Source organism: Erinaceus europaeus, chromosome 4, assembly GCF_950295315.1.
Source record: "Erinaceus europaeus chromosome 4, mEriEur2.1, whole genome shotgun sequence".
NCBI lineage: Eukaryota > Metazoa > Chordata > Mammalia > Eulipotyphla > Erinaceidae > Erinaceus > Erinaceus europaeus.
This window is the reverse complement of record NC_080165.1, coordinates 15,303,525-15,315,628: the sequence shown is the minus strand read 5'-3', so window position 1 is coordinate 15,315,628 and position 12,104 is coordinate 15,303,525. Positions and strand designations below refer to the sequence as shown.

The 12,104-nt window shown below is 51.0% G+C and overlaps 1 protein-coding gene across 3 annotated transcripts in view; it reads right to left on the bottom strand.

The window, feature by feature from the left end:
• Positions 1 to 1,703: 1,703 nt before the first annotated feature.
• TTC38 (tetratricopeptide repeat domain 38) overlaps positions 1,704 to 12,104 on the bottom strand; it is a 28,540-nt gene continuing 18,139 nt past the window's right edge. For 2 of the 3 annotated variants that reach the window (XM_060188801.1, XM_060188800.1), the window contains 5 exons: positions 10,309 to 10,390; positions 6,811 to 6,976; positions 4,890 to 5,049; positions 4,667 to 4,740; positions 1,704 to 3,014 (listed from right to left, as the gene is read on the bottom strand). In XM_060188801.1, coding sequence (XP_060044784.1) covers positions 2,921 to 3,014; positions 4,667 to 4,740; positions 4,890 to 5,049; positions 6,811 to 6,976; positions 10,309 to 10,390 — 576 coding nt within the window. In that variant the 3' untranslated portion in view covers positions 1,704 to 2,920. Of the gene's footprint in view, positions 3,015 to 4,666; positions 4,770 to 4,889; positions 5,050 to 6,810; positions 6,977 to 10,308; positions 10,391 to 12,104 lie in introns of all 3 variants that reach the window. The other variant, XM_060188802.1, reaches the window with a different exon arrangement.

Genomic DNA, 12,104 nt, shown 5'->3' with positions numbered 1-12,104 from the left:
GCCATGTGCTTGCGGTGTGCCAATGTCTACATTCTCTTTGTAACCAAGATGTAAAACTCTATATAAGAAGTGCTGTTCCTTTGTCCAGCACAGAGAACTTCCTGGAGAGATCCAGATCTCTTGACCACCAGTGTATTAAAGCTCCTCTCATCACCACACTCAGCTCTGGTCTTGTGTTTGGGGATAATTTCTGCAACATGGGGACCTACTGTTGGCTTTGTTCCTGGAGACCATGTGATGTGTGTGTGTGTGTGTGTGTGTGTGTGTGTGTGTGTGTGTGTGTGTGTGTGTGGTTTTCCTGCCACCAAGGTTATTGCTAGGGCTTCGTGACAGCACTATGAATCCACGGTTGCCAGCAGGCTTTTTTCTTTTTCTTTCTTATTGGATAAGGCAGAGAGATACCTAAAATCCTTGTTTCACTGCTCATGAAGCATCTCTCTTGCAGGTGGGGAGCACGGGCTTGAACCCAGGCCCTTGCGCATGGTTAGTGTATACACTTAGCCTGTTATGCCACCTCCTGCCCTGTAACATGTATAACACACACGTTCCTTGTTTAGGCATTCCATACACTTCTATCTGAGGGCTCCTTTGGCAATCCCTGATTGCCCATGGCTGACCATGGACTCCCTTCTGAGTTCCATCATCTTTGGCTCAGGATCCTGTTGAACTGGAGAACAGAATGGCTCCAGTTGCAAGACAGACCCAGGTGCAAATCCCAGCTGCAGAGTTTGTTAAGAGCTGTTCAGCTGCCAGGAAAGCACTAAAAAAACCAGTGGAACACCCAGTTGAGTACATGTACAAGGACCTGGATTCAAACCCCCAGTTCCCAGTACAGGGGTGAAGCTTCACAAATAGTGAAGCATTACTGCAGATGTCTCTCTCCTTTCTCCCTCTCTATCTCCTTCTCCCCTATCAATTTCTCTCCATTTTATAAATAATAAAAAAAAGAAGACAGAAAAGAAAAAGAGGGTGGGGGTAGATAGCATATTGGTTATGCAAAGTGACTCTCATGCCTGAGACTCCAAAGTCCCAGGTTTAATCCCCTGAACCACCATAAAGCAGAGCTAAGTAGTGCTGGGGGGGAGGGGGGGAGAAAGAAAGAAAGAGAGAGAAAAAAAGAAAACCAGCTTTCATTTGACTTTAGGAATAAGGAATTCCAAGAGTAGCTTCAAGCTTCAAACCTGCATAGAAGGTTTGTTCACTCACATGAACTGACAGTGTTCATTCTGTGCTGGACACATGATGGATGATGTTGGGAGACAGATGCTGTCTCTCAGCTGGGGAGAGGGCACAGCAGCTGGCACCCAAGGCTGTGGGCATAGAGGAAATACCACCACTAGACTGCAGTTAAGGGAATAGGGGGCTCCCCAGGGGAGGGGGCCAGAGTTCCTGCTTGCCATACAAGCTGTGTCTTGCTGGGACCCTGTATGGAGGACTCATCAAGAAGCAGAGGGGTGTAGGGGACTGATAGGCTATGCGCAGGCTCTGTGGGGAGAATAAGCAGGAGAGGGCAGTGCAAGTTGGGAGGTCAGGCTGCTCCTTGGGATATGGCCCTTGCTCCAGAAAGAGACAGAGCTTCTCTTAAAATCCTACTGTAATCACACAGTTTCTGGATTCACTGTCACACTCCCAATCCAAGGTCAAAGAGAAACCTTCCGCCCCAGGACCCAGCCCAGGCCTGGCACACAGGAAATGAGCAAAGGCACCCATAAGTGACTTTATTTTAATCACAATTAAATCAAGGGAATGTAGTCTTTCCTTGACCCAAGGACACTGCTCCTGCCTTGCCCTGTGACTTCCTACATAAGGAGCCAGCTCATCTGAGTCAGCACAGTCTTGCGGGTCGGCAGGTACCTCAGATGGCTGAGACACAGCGGATTCAGGTCTTTGTTTTTCAGTGAGAAGCCAAGGAATGCTTCTCAAGGCCTCATGCATATGTGATTCTGTCAAGCAGCCAAGCCTATTACTATCATCATCATCATCATCATCATCATCATCATTATTTAGGGAGGAGAGAAATGAGAGAAAAAGAAGAGAGACACCTCAGCATCATTCCACCATCCACAGAGCTCCCCTGGTGCCATGCACATGTTCCCATTTGGTTCCAAGGCTTGGCCTAAGGGTCTCATATGGGTGAGCTATCTCTGGGCTCCGGGCTCAGGCCTGTCACATCGTGATAAGCAAATGTCACAGTGCTTTGGTTTCTGCCACAACAGAGCAACCCCTGAGCTCATCCCCCTTGCCCAGCAAGCACACAGGCTCTATGGTTGCTAGAGGAAATGTATAGCCAGTACCCCATTGCCTTGTGTGTTTTGGAATAAACAAGCCCTAACTGGCCCCACCACACCCTCCCAGGAAATTTAGACTTCTTGCCAGCTGACAAAAGCATTCCCCCCATGAGACAGTCAGAAACTCAACCATAGGCAGTGAGGTGGGGCCCTTCTCCCATGAATGATGGGGGTGCCTGAGAGGACTAGGCTTATCACCACCCACATCCAAAAACTGGACAACAAACCCCTTGACACTCTAGATTCATCTTGTCTTAGAATGATGAGAAGACACAGTGAAAAGCTCATTTCAAGGCACTTGGAAGAGGGGTGGGGTCCCAGGGGCTGTGTGTGATTCCTCTGGCCCAGCCAGCCTCCTGCCCCTTGAACACCAGAAGGCAGAAGATTCCCCTAAGAAAAGGCAACCTGCAAGGCACCATGTGAGTTCTGGCTTACACAGTATTTGTCCCTGATGAGCAGATTCTGAGCTGCACGTAAAATAGGATTGCGCCCCCTTTCTGGAAAGCTTTGGCTTACAGGGCTTTGTGTGTTGATGCTGAAGATCACCTTTTACCAGGCCTGCCGGCTGGCCTCTAACTACTACTCTTATGCAAGGGCTAGTGGATGTGGGGACCTTGAGGGAGTTCCTGGCCTCACTGCAGGAGGTGGACCGCTGCAGCCTTGCGCAAGAGCCTCTCCGTCAGGGGTGAGTTGGGCTTCAAGGCATCGCGCTCCATAAGAAGGCTCCTGTGGAAACAGACAGGTTATGCTGTGGAGGATACAGGGGTCTAGATGGTGCTTCGGTCCACAGGCAGGACAAAGGCGGGTCAGGCTGGACTGAGATGGGCAGAAGGCAGAAAGCTCCACTTCCCAGCTTGCTGGGGTCAGGGCAAAGGGGAAAAGATAGAAGTCCAGAAGCAGGCAGTCTGGGCTGGGTAAGGGGAGCAGATAGAAGCTTGCAGGGCTGGGAAAGGTGTGAAGACAGGGAGGCAGGCAGTTCTAGAGTCTAGTAGGTAAGCCATTTTCGAACATTTGCATTTCAAGGTGGTCTGCCTTAGGACTTAGGGCCCATTCTCCCACTGTAACAAGCCCAGGGACAAAAGGGAGACTGGGGAGGGAAAGACAGTGGCAGGATAGAACTGGGGGGGCGGGTAATGACAGGGGAAGACCCAAATTGAAAGAAAGGACACATCATTTAAGTCAAAGACCTCAAACAGCTGACATCAGTGATTCTTTGGGGGGAAAGGGTAGGGGCTGGGGGTTGGGGGCTGGGACCTGGCACTCAGGATGAGAACACTGTGGTAGAGGGCCAAGTACCTGTCCTTGGAAGGCTGCTAAGTTGCCATAGGTGTGGCATGACAAGCAGGCCCAGGATAGGTGTACCTGATACCTGCCAGCAGCAGGCTTCCTCCATAACCGGTGGTCAGTAGCCACCCATGTGGCCTGGTCTCCTGGCACTCCTGAGGGCAGGCCCCCTGCTGTACTCCCAGCATGGATGATTCATTCTGTTGATCTTATCTCCCCTTCTCCATCCCCCTAACCTTCCTCTCTGTCCAAAGGGCCCACTTCCCACCTAGAGGCTAACAGAGGTGCCAACTGTCTCTCAGGGTTAGTCTGGGTAAAGGGTGGCACCACTAACAAAATCCATGTGGTGGGGGGCCAGGCAGTGGCACAGTCAGTTAAGCGCACATAGTACGAAGCACAAGGACCCACACAAGGATCTGGGTTCCAACCCCTGGATCCCTACCTGTAGGAAGGGACACTTCACAAGTAGTGAAGCAGGTCTGCAGGTCTCTCTCTCCCTCTCTACCTCCATTTCCTGTCTCAATTTCTCTCTGTCCTGTCCAATCAAATGGAAAAAACGGCTGCCCAGAGCAGGGGAGTCATAGTACCCACACTGAGCCCCAGCAATAACCCTGGAGGCAAAAAAGAAAAAAAAAATCCATGTGGCTTTTGGCATAAGGACAGGTAAGTGTTCACCAAAGCTCAGAACTGTGACCAATTCCGGCATGTCCACCAAGACTAAGAGTGCCATCTCCTATACCAGTCTCATCAGTGCCATTAGGGCCTGTGCCATTGAGTGTCATATCTGAAGCCCCAGGAGGGTTGGCAGATGTCCCAAGCTGAGCACATGGCACATGCTAAGAGCCAGGGGCCTGAAGAAGTGAGTTGTGTTGGGGTAACTCAGCATGGCTGGGGTGAGGAATGGGCTGGGGGGATGTGCAGGGGCCCAAGAGTGGAGTGGACAAAGGGTGGTCCCCTTGGATGAGGCGAAACTTGCTGAGCTGACCGAAGGGAGAGCCAGGCACCCCTCTGGCCTTGCCTCTTCACAGCATCCAAGTTCGACTCCCTCCCTGCAGGGCAGAGCAGGTAGGTCTGGGACCAGAGCAGCCACTCACCGGGCCACGTTCCGGTGGGAGTCTGAAGTGCAGTTCAAGGCTGCGTGGATCAGTAGCTGGTTGAAGACGTCTCTCTGGAAGGCCAAGTGGGCAGGTCAGGCTCCTATGATGGGCTGGGATAGTGGGGCAGAGAAAAAGCCTCTCCCTCACCATGGCTCCACTGTGAGGCTGGGCCTCGGGGCACATGGACTCTTGGCTTTGGTGCCCAGGCTGACCAGCTCACCTGGGCATTGCTGCCTCCGATCTGGACGACGCGGTAGCGAATGGGCAGGAGCAGTTCCACCACACGGTCGGGGCACCCATTCTGGGCCTCCACCAGGGCCTGGCACAGAGGCAGCCCTACATCACGAGCCAGGTGGAGCTGACAATTCTCTTCTGGGGACCTGTGGGCCCGAGAAAGTGCCCTCAGTACCTTGCACTTCCCCCACCCCCCACATCATATCTGCCATCTACCATGCCCTGCACATAGTGGGTGCTTTGATCCAGTGAGGTGACAGAGAAGCAGCCAGGGAAGGGACAGAACAGGGCTCAAAGCTTAATTCATCTGGGCTGAACTCAGGCCCACTGGCTTCTGGCTTAAATGTGCCCGTCTGCAAAGTGGGAGCGACTATGCCCGCCCTGGAGCTGGCACCCACTGGGAGTAAATGGCTGTGTGGCAGCCTGCATCCCCCAGGTTGGCCTTCAGGTGACAGTCCCTTGGGTGATGACTGGGGGTTCTCTCTATAAGTGTTGAGTTGCTACAAGCCTACGTTAAAAAAGTAAGGCTCGGGAGTCGGGCGGTAGCGCAGCAGGTTGAGCACACATGACACAAAGCGCAAGGGCCAGTGTAAGGATCCCAGTTCAAGCCACCAGCTCCCCACCTGCAGGGGAGTCACTTCACAGGCGGTGAAGCAGGTCTGCAGGTATCTATCTTTCTCTCCCCCTCTGTCTTCCCCTCCTCTCGCCATTTCTCTCTGTCCTAACAACGACATCAATAACAACAGTAATAACTACAACAACAAAAAAATACAAGGGCAACAAAAGGGAATAAATATACAAAATTTTTAAAAAAAGGTTCAGGGCCAGGCAATGACACACCCAGTTAAATACACAAATTACCAAGCACAAGTATTACCAAGGTTCGAGCCCCCGCTCCCCACCTGCAGGGGGGACACTTCACGAGTGGTGAAGCAGGCCTGCAGGTGTCTTTCTCTCCCTCTATCTCCTTCTCCCCTCTCAATTTTTCTCTGTCCTATAATAATAAAAAAGGTGAAAGAGAAGAAGGAGAAGAAAGAGAAGCAGCGGCAACAGCTGGGAGCAGTGGGTTCATAGTGGCAGTGCAGAACTCCAGCAATAGTCCTGGTAGCAATAAAAAGCAAACAGGCAAAAACAAAAACAAACAAAACTAAGGCTTAAACACTCCATGAATTCTGGGGGTCTTGGGGGTCTTCCTTCTGGAGAGTGACAGCTGGCTGTAGAACACGGCCCAGGGAGAAGGAGCAGAGCAAGAGGCTGTAGTGGCGGCCACCCTCCACCAGGCCCTTACGAGAAACCAGCTGGGCTCACGGCTCCCACACTGGCCCTGTCAGTGGAGGTGAGAGGTGGCTCCATTCCTGGGGACCCATGCTGGGGAGGACTCCTTGTGCCTCCATGTCCCTGCAGCTCAGCCACCTGCCAGCCTGCCCATCCTTGATGTGCAGATGAGGAAACTGGGGCTCAGACCAGAGAAGTGCCTTGTCTGGGATCTCAGATCCTGTCAGCAATAGGACTCTCTCGCCTCCAGGCCCTGTCAGGTCCCCTGGGAGAGGCTGTCCCTGAGACACTGCTGCTTTCCTATTTGCCCCAGGGCTGGAGAAATCAACTGCATGCCTGGAGTAAAGCTAGCTACCTGGGGGTGCAGAGTGCATGGTGTAAAACCATGGGGCACACAGCTGGAGCCTGTGTGCTTGTGGAGGCGCATCCGTGGTGGGGCAGGGGGAGTGTTTAGAGAAGGCAAATCTGTGGGAGCATGGCTGTGGGGGTGTGTGCCTATGGGAACAGTCACCATGTGCATCCTCACGCCCTTGCTCACGGGAGTCATCACCCCGCCCGGCCTCCCAGGAGAGTAGACCTCCACACACCCCAGGATCCCATTCCCCCCTCTGACGCTGGGGCCCTGTGCATACTCGCTGGCCTCCCGCAGGCTGGTCAGCAGATCCTCTGTGGTCTGCAGGTCCTGCGCGCCCAGGGATGCCATCAGGAAATGCGCGTCGTTGAACAGCAGGACGTGGTCTCGGCTGTGCTTCTGGGTCACCGGCAGGATGTGTTGCCACCGCTCACCCACAGCCACCCCTGAGGACAGGGGGAGGAGGACCATAGGCCTGGTGAGGCTCAGGGCATATCCTATACCCCCATGCTCCTTGGAGGCCTCAACGAGACTGTCCAAAGATGACACTTGGTGAGGAGGCCTCCAGACATGGCTTAGGTCAATTTTTTAAAAATCTTTTAAAAAATATTTATCCCTTTTTTTTTGCCCTTGTTGTTTTATTGTTGTAGTTATTATTGTTGTTATTATTGATGTCATCATTGTTGGGTAGGACAGAGAGAAATGGAGAGAGGAGGGGAAGACACAGAGGGGGAGAGAAAGAGAGACACCTGCAGATCTGCTTTACCACCTGTGAAGCGACTCCCCTGCAGGTGGGGAACCGAGGGCTGGAACCAGGATCCTTATGCTTGTCCTTGTGCTTAGAGCCATCTGTGCTTAACCCACTGCACTGCCACCTGATTCCCAGTGTTTTGTTTTGTTTTTTAATGTGGTGCCAGGGCTTCACACCTTATGTTATACCTCCACTGAGCAGCCTTCAGCAGATCAATTTCTCCATTCTTTTTTTTTTAAAAGTTGTATTATTTTTATTTATTGGATAGAGACGGCCAGAAATTGATAGGGAAGGGAGTGAGAGAGAATAAGAGACAGAGAAACACCTGCAAGACTTCTTCACCACTCACAAAGCTTTCTCCCTGCAGGTGGGGACTAGGGAGCTTGAACGCAGGTCCTTGCCCATTGTAATATGTGAGCTCAACCAGGTGCGCCACTACCCAGCCCCAATTCTTTTATCGACTCTTTTGCTGCTGGGGGTTTCTGCCTGTGGAATTCTACTATTAACAGCAGATAGTTTTTATCTTTGTTTCTTTCCCTTTGTTTCTCCCTCCCTCCCTCCCTTTTTTCCTTCCTTTCTTCTCTTTCCTTCCTCTATCCCTTCCTTCCTTCCTTCCTTTCCTTTTTTGCTACCAAGGATTCACTGGAGCTCCGTGCCTGCGCGAGTCCATTACTCTTGGTGTATTCTTTACTTTCCCTTTTTTCCAGATAAGAGGGCAAGAGGCAGAGAGAGTCAGCAAGAGGAGAGATGTCAGAGCAACACTATGAAACTTCCCCAGGGGGTAGCTAAGGGCTCGAACCCAGGTTCTCCCACAGGTAAAGTGAGCACTCAACTAGATAAGCTACATCCAGCCTCCATTCTTTTATTCAAGAGACTGGAAGAGACGGACGGAGGAGAGACAACACAGCACTGCTCCATCCTTCATGGTGGTCCCATGTGGTGCTGAGGCTTGAACCCAAGACCTTCCTTACGCTAACATGAGCACTCTACTGGATACGTTATCTTCTGGTTCCTTATATTAACTTTAATTATAAAAGCAACACATGCGTTTGATAGAAAGCATTTTTGAAGACTCTTGAAAAGTTTTCCTGAGACCTCTAATTCTGTGAACTATCCCCCAAATCCACTTTTTAAATTCTTCCCGAGGTTATAATTCATACAACACTGATATGGAAAAACCCACAGAATTAAGGGACTAGGCAGTGGCACACCCAGTTGAATACACATGTTACCATGCTTGGGGACCTGGGTTCAAGCTCCCCACTTTGAAGGGGAAGCTTCACTAGTGGTGGGACAGTGCTACAGGTGTTTCTCCTCTCTGTCTCTTTCTGTCTCACCTTCTATCAAAAAAAATTATATATTCACCAGGAATGATGGAGTCATGCAGGCACTGACCCCTGTGATAACACTGGTGGCAAAAACAAAAACAAGCCACAGAATCAATGGATAACATCCTCCTACCTGTGTCTAAATTTCTCAGCAATAGATGGGCCCTACTTCTTCTCCAACGCCACCTCCTTTCCTGCCTTCCCATTTCCAGTGAGTGACTGATTCTTCCTACTCCCCCTGCTGTCTCTCTCAACTATAACGCTGCCCTTGACTGCATCTCAACATATCAAATTGGACTTGGCTCTCAGGCTCCACTTCGTACAGTGTGGGAGGGGAGCAAGAGGCCTTTCTCTGTGCTTCTCCTGCACCCCTACTCCTGAGCCCCATCAACTCTGGGTCCATCCCTCCCCTCTCCTCAGTCTCAGGCTGCTTAGAGAATTTCAAATTTGCCCCCAGCATTATCACTGGGACTTGGTGCCTGCACAATGAATCCACTGTTCCTAGCATCCATATTTTCCACCATCTTTCTTTCTTTAATTGGATAGGACAGAGAGAAATTGTGGGGGTGAGGGGAGAGGGAGAAAGCATCCTCCCTGCAAGTCAAGAGTGGGGCTTGAACCTAGGTCCTTGTACATTCTGATCTGTGCGCTCAACCAGGTGCACCACTGCCTGGCCCCCTAAGTTCCAGATAGTTTTAAAAATATACTTTCATTTATTTATTATTGGATAGAGACAGAAAGTGAGAAGGGAGGGGGAGATAGAAAGGGAGAGAAACAGATACCTGCAGCCCTGCTTCACCACTTGTGAAGCTTTCCCCCTGCAGGTAGGGACCAGGGGCTTGAACCTGGTTCCTTGTGCATTGTAATGTGTATTCTTAACCAGGTGTGCCACCACCTGGCCCCCCCCCAGATTTTTAAGTTCTGCCTCTGTGTCCCCAGGGGGGCTTTGGATAGACTGCTCTTTGCCTGCAACCCTGCCCCCATCTCTAACTGGCAAAACCTCCCCATCTTCCTGGGGTGCCCATTTCACCTCCACTGGAAAGCCTCCCTGAAATCTATCTCCCTCTCATTCTCTCCTCCTCCCCTCTCAATTTCTGTCTTTATCCAAAAAATAAATAAAACAGTAAAAGAAAGAAAGAGCTTATCTTATCAAGGTCTCCCTGACTCCCAGACTGTTCTGCTGACCCAAGGCCCTGAGTAGCCACAGGCCTGGGAGGGGGCCCCATGTGGCAACCTCTGTGATTGAAAGCCCTGTGTTCACCTACTCAGACTCTCTTTAGAGGATGTGGCAGTGTTGAGAAACCTCTTTCTTCTCTCACTTTCTCTGAAATCTCAGGGAGTTAAGAAATCCTTAGCTCCCCTGTTCTAGGAATTGGAGCAGTACTCAGACAGATGGCTGAGAGTCACTTGAGCCCCAGGCCAAGAGGACAACAGAGCAGAGCCTGAGAGTTTCACACAAGGGTGCTGGGAACTGGGAGGCAGGACAGCATAGCCTGGGCCCACTTGCTTGCTTTGGGTCAGTTGGAAGGAGCCACGGAGCTCATGCTAAGGCTGCCCTGGCCCTGGAGTGGCTCCCTCACAAGTTCCTGCCCAGTCCTGGGCCCAGGCCACAACACCTTCCCTTCACTGTGTGGGGAGAGAAGGAAGTGCTGCTGCTGGTGGCGGCTGGGGGGGGGGCTGGGCACAGAGCCCTGGATACCTTCCATCTGGAGCCGGTAGAGCATGGAGCAGCTGTCTACCACATCCAGCATGGCCCCGCTGGACTGCAAGCTGGGGAGGATCTGGAAGACAGTTGTGGGGGGGGGGGGTCATGGGGACAGCCAGAGTCCATCTGTCTGTCTGTGTGGAGGCCTGTGCAGAGCAAGCCTGAGGCTAAAAGGAGCCACCACCAAATACCCCAGCTTAACTATATAGGATGTCCCTCTACTGAGGGTCTGACCACATTAGAGAGACAGCAGGTTGACCTGAAGAAAGAGGTCACAGCCCTGATGCCTGCCCCCCATACCCCCAGCCTCAGACCAGGTCGAGGTGCTAGATTCAGTGGGTCTGCACCCATGGCATTGAGCACTTGTCAACTACTATTCCTTCTTCCTCCTTTCTTTCTTTCTTTCTTTCTTTCTCTCTCTCTCTTTCTTTCTTTCTATCAACTGTATTTCTTTTTAAAAAATATTTTTACTTATGTATTATTGGATAGAGACAGAGAGAAGTTGAGAGGGAAGGGAGAGAGACAGAGAGGGAAAGAAACAGAGAAATACCTGCAGCCCTGCTTCACTACTTGTGAAGCTCCCCCCGACCCCCACAGGTGGGGAAATATATTTCGCAAGTGCATACTTTGCCATGTGCAAGGACCCAGGTTCGAGTCCCACTCTTCACTTGCAGGGAGATGCTTCACAAAAAGTGAAGCAGGTCTGCAGATGCTTCTCTGTCTCTCTCCCTCTCTACCCCCACCTCAATTTCTCTTTCTCCTATCTAAGAAAATAGAAAGAAAGGTGGGGGGGTGGCAGATTTGTAAGACTGGCACTGAGCTCCAGTGATAACGCTGATAGCAAAAAAAAAAAAAAAAAAAAAACCACTTCCTTGTGTTTTCCTTGGGTGTGCAGATTCACCAAATTACAAGCAACAACGTTTTACTCCGTTTCTTTTTTTTCCTTTTTTTTTTTTTTTTTTTTTTACCAGAGCACTGATCAGCTCTGGCTTATGGTAGTGTGAGGGATTGAACCTGGGGCTTTGGAGCCTCAGGCATGAGAGTTTCTTTGCATAATCATTATGCTGTCTAGCCTTCGCCCATACTCCATGTTTCTACCATTAAAGTACAGTGGAGTACCTAGAACTATGAGTTAAACGGTCTTTCTAGCTCTCTTTTAAAAGCATGCCTGGGGGTCAGAGAAATGGTTCACTGGGTATGGTGCTTGCCTTGTAATGTGCATGGTCTGAATCCTGGCACCATATGGGAGGTGCAATGACAACTGAGAAAGCTCTGATGCTGTGAGATCTCTCTCTCTCTCTCTCTCTCTCTCTCCCTCCCTCTCCCTCTGTCTCTATATGAATGAAAACATTGACTTGGGAGAAGTACACAAGGCCAGAGCTGGGGGTAGGGAGCAGGGGTGGTGGTGGGGAGAGCATATACCTAGGTGCTGGGAGGAGAGGGGATGGGGACTTCCTGTTCAGTGAAGACAGAGTGTCAGCTTGGGAAGAGAAAATTGTCCAGGGTTGCATGGTGTGGATGATCACACAGCAAAGAAAATATGCTTACTGCCGGGAGTCAGGTGGTAGCGCAGTGGATTAAGCGTATGTGGCGCAAAGCGCAAGGACTGGCATAAGGATCCCGGTTCGAGCCCCCAGCTCCCCACCTGCAGGGGAGTCGCTTCACAGGCGGTGAAGCAGGTCTGCAGGTGTCTCTCTTTCTCTCCCTCTCTCTGTCTTCCTCTCCTCTCTCCATTTCTCTCTGTCCTATCTAACAACGATGATATCAATAACAACAACAATTAAAAAAAA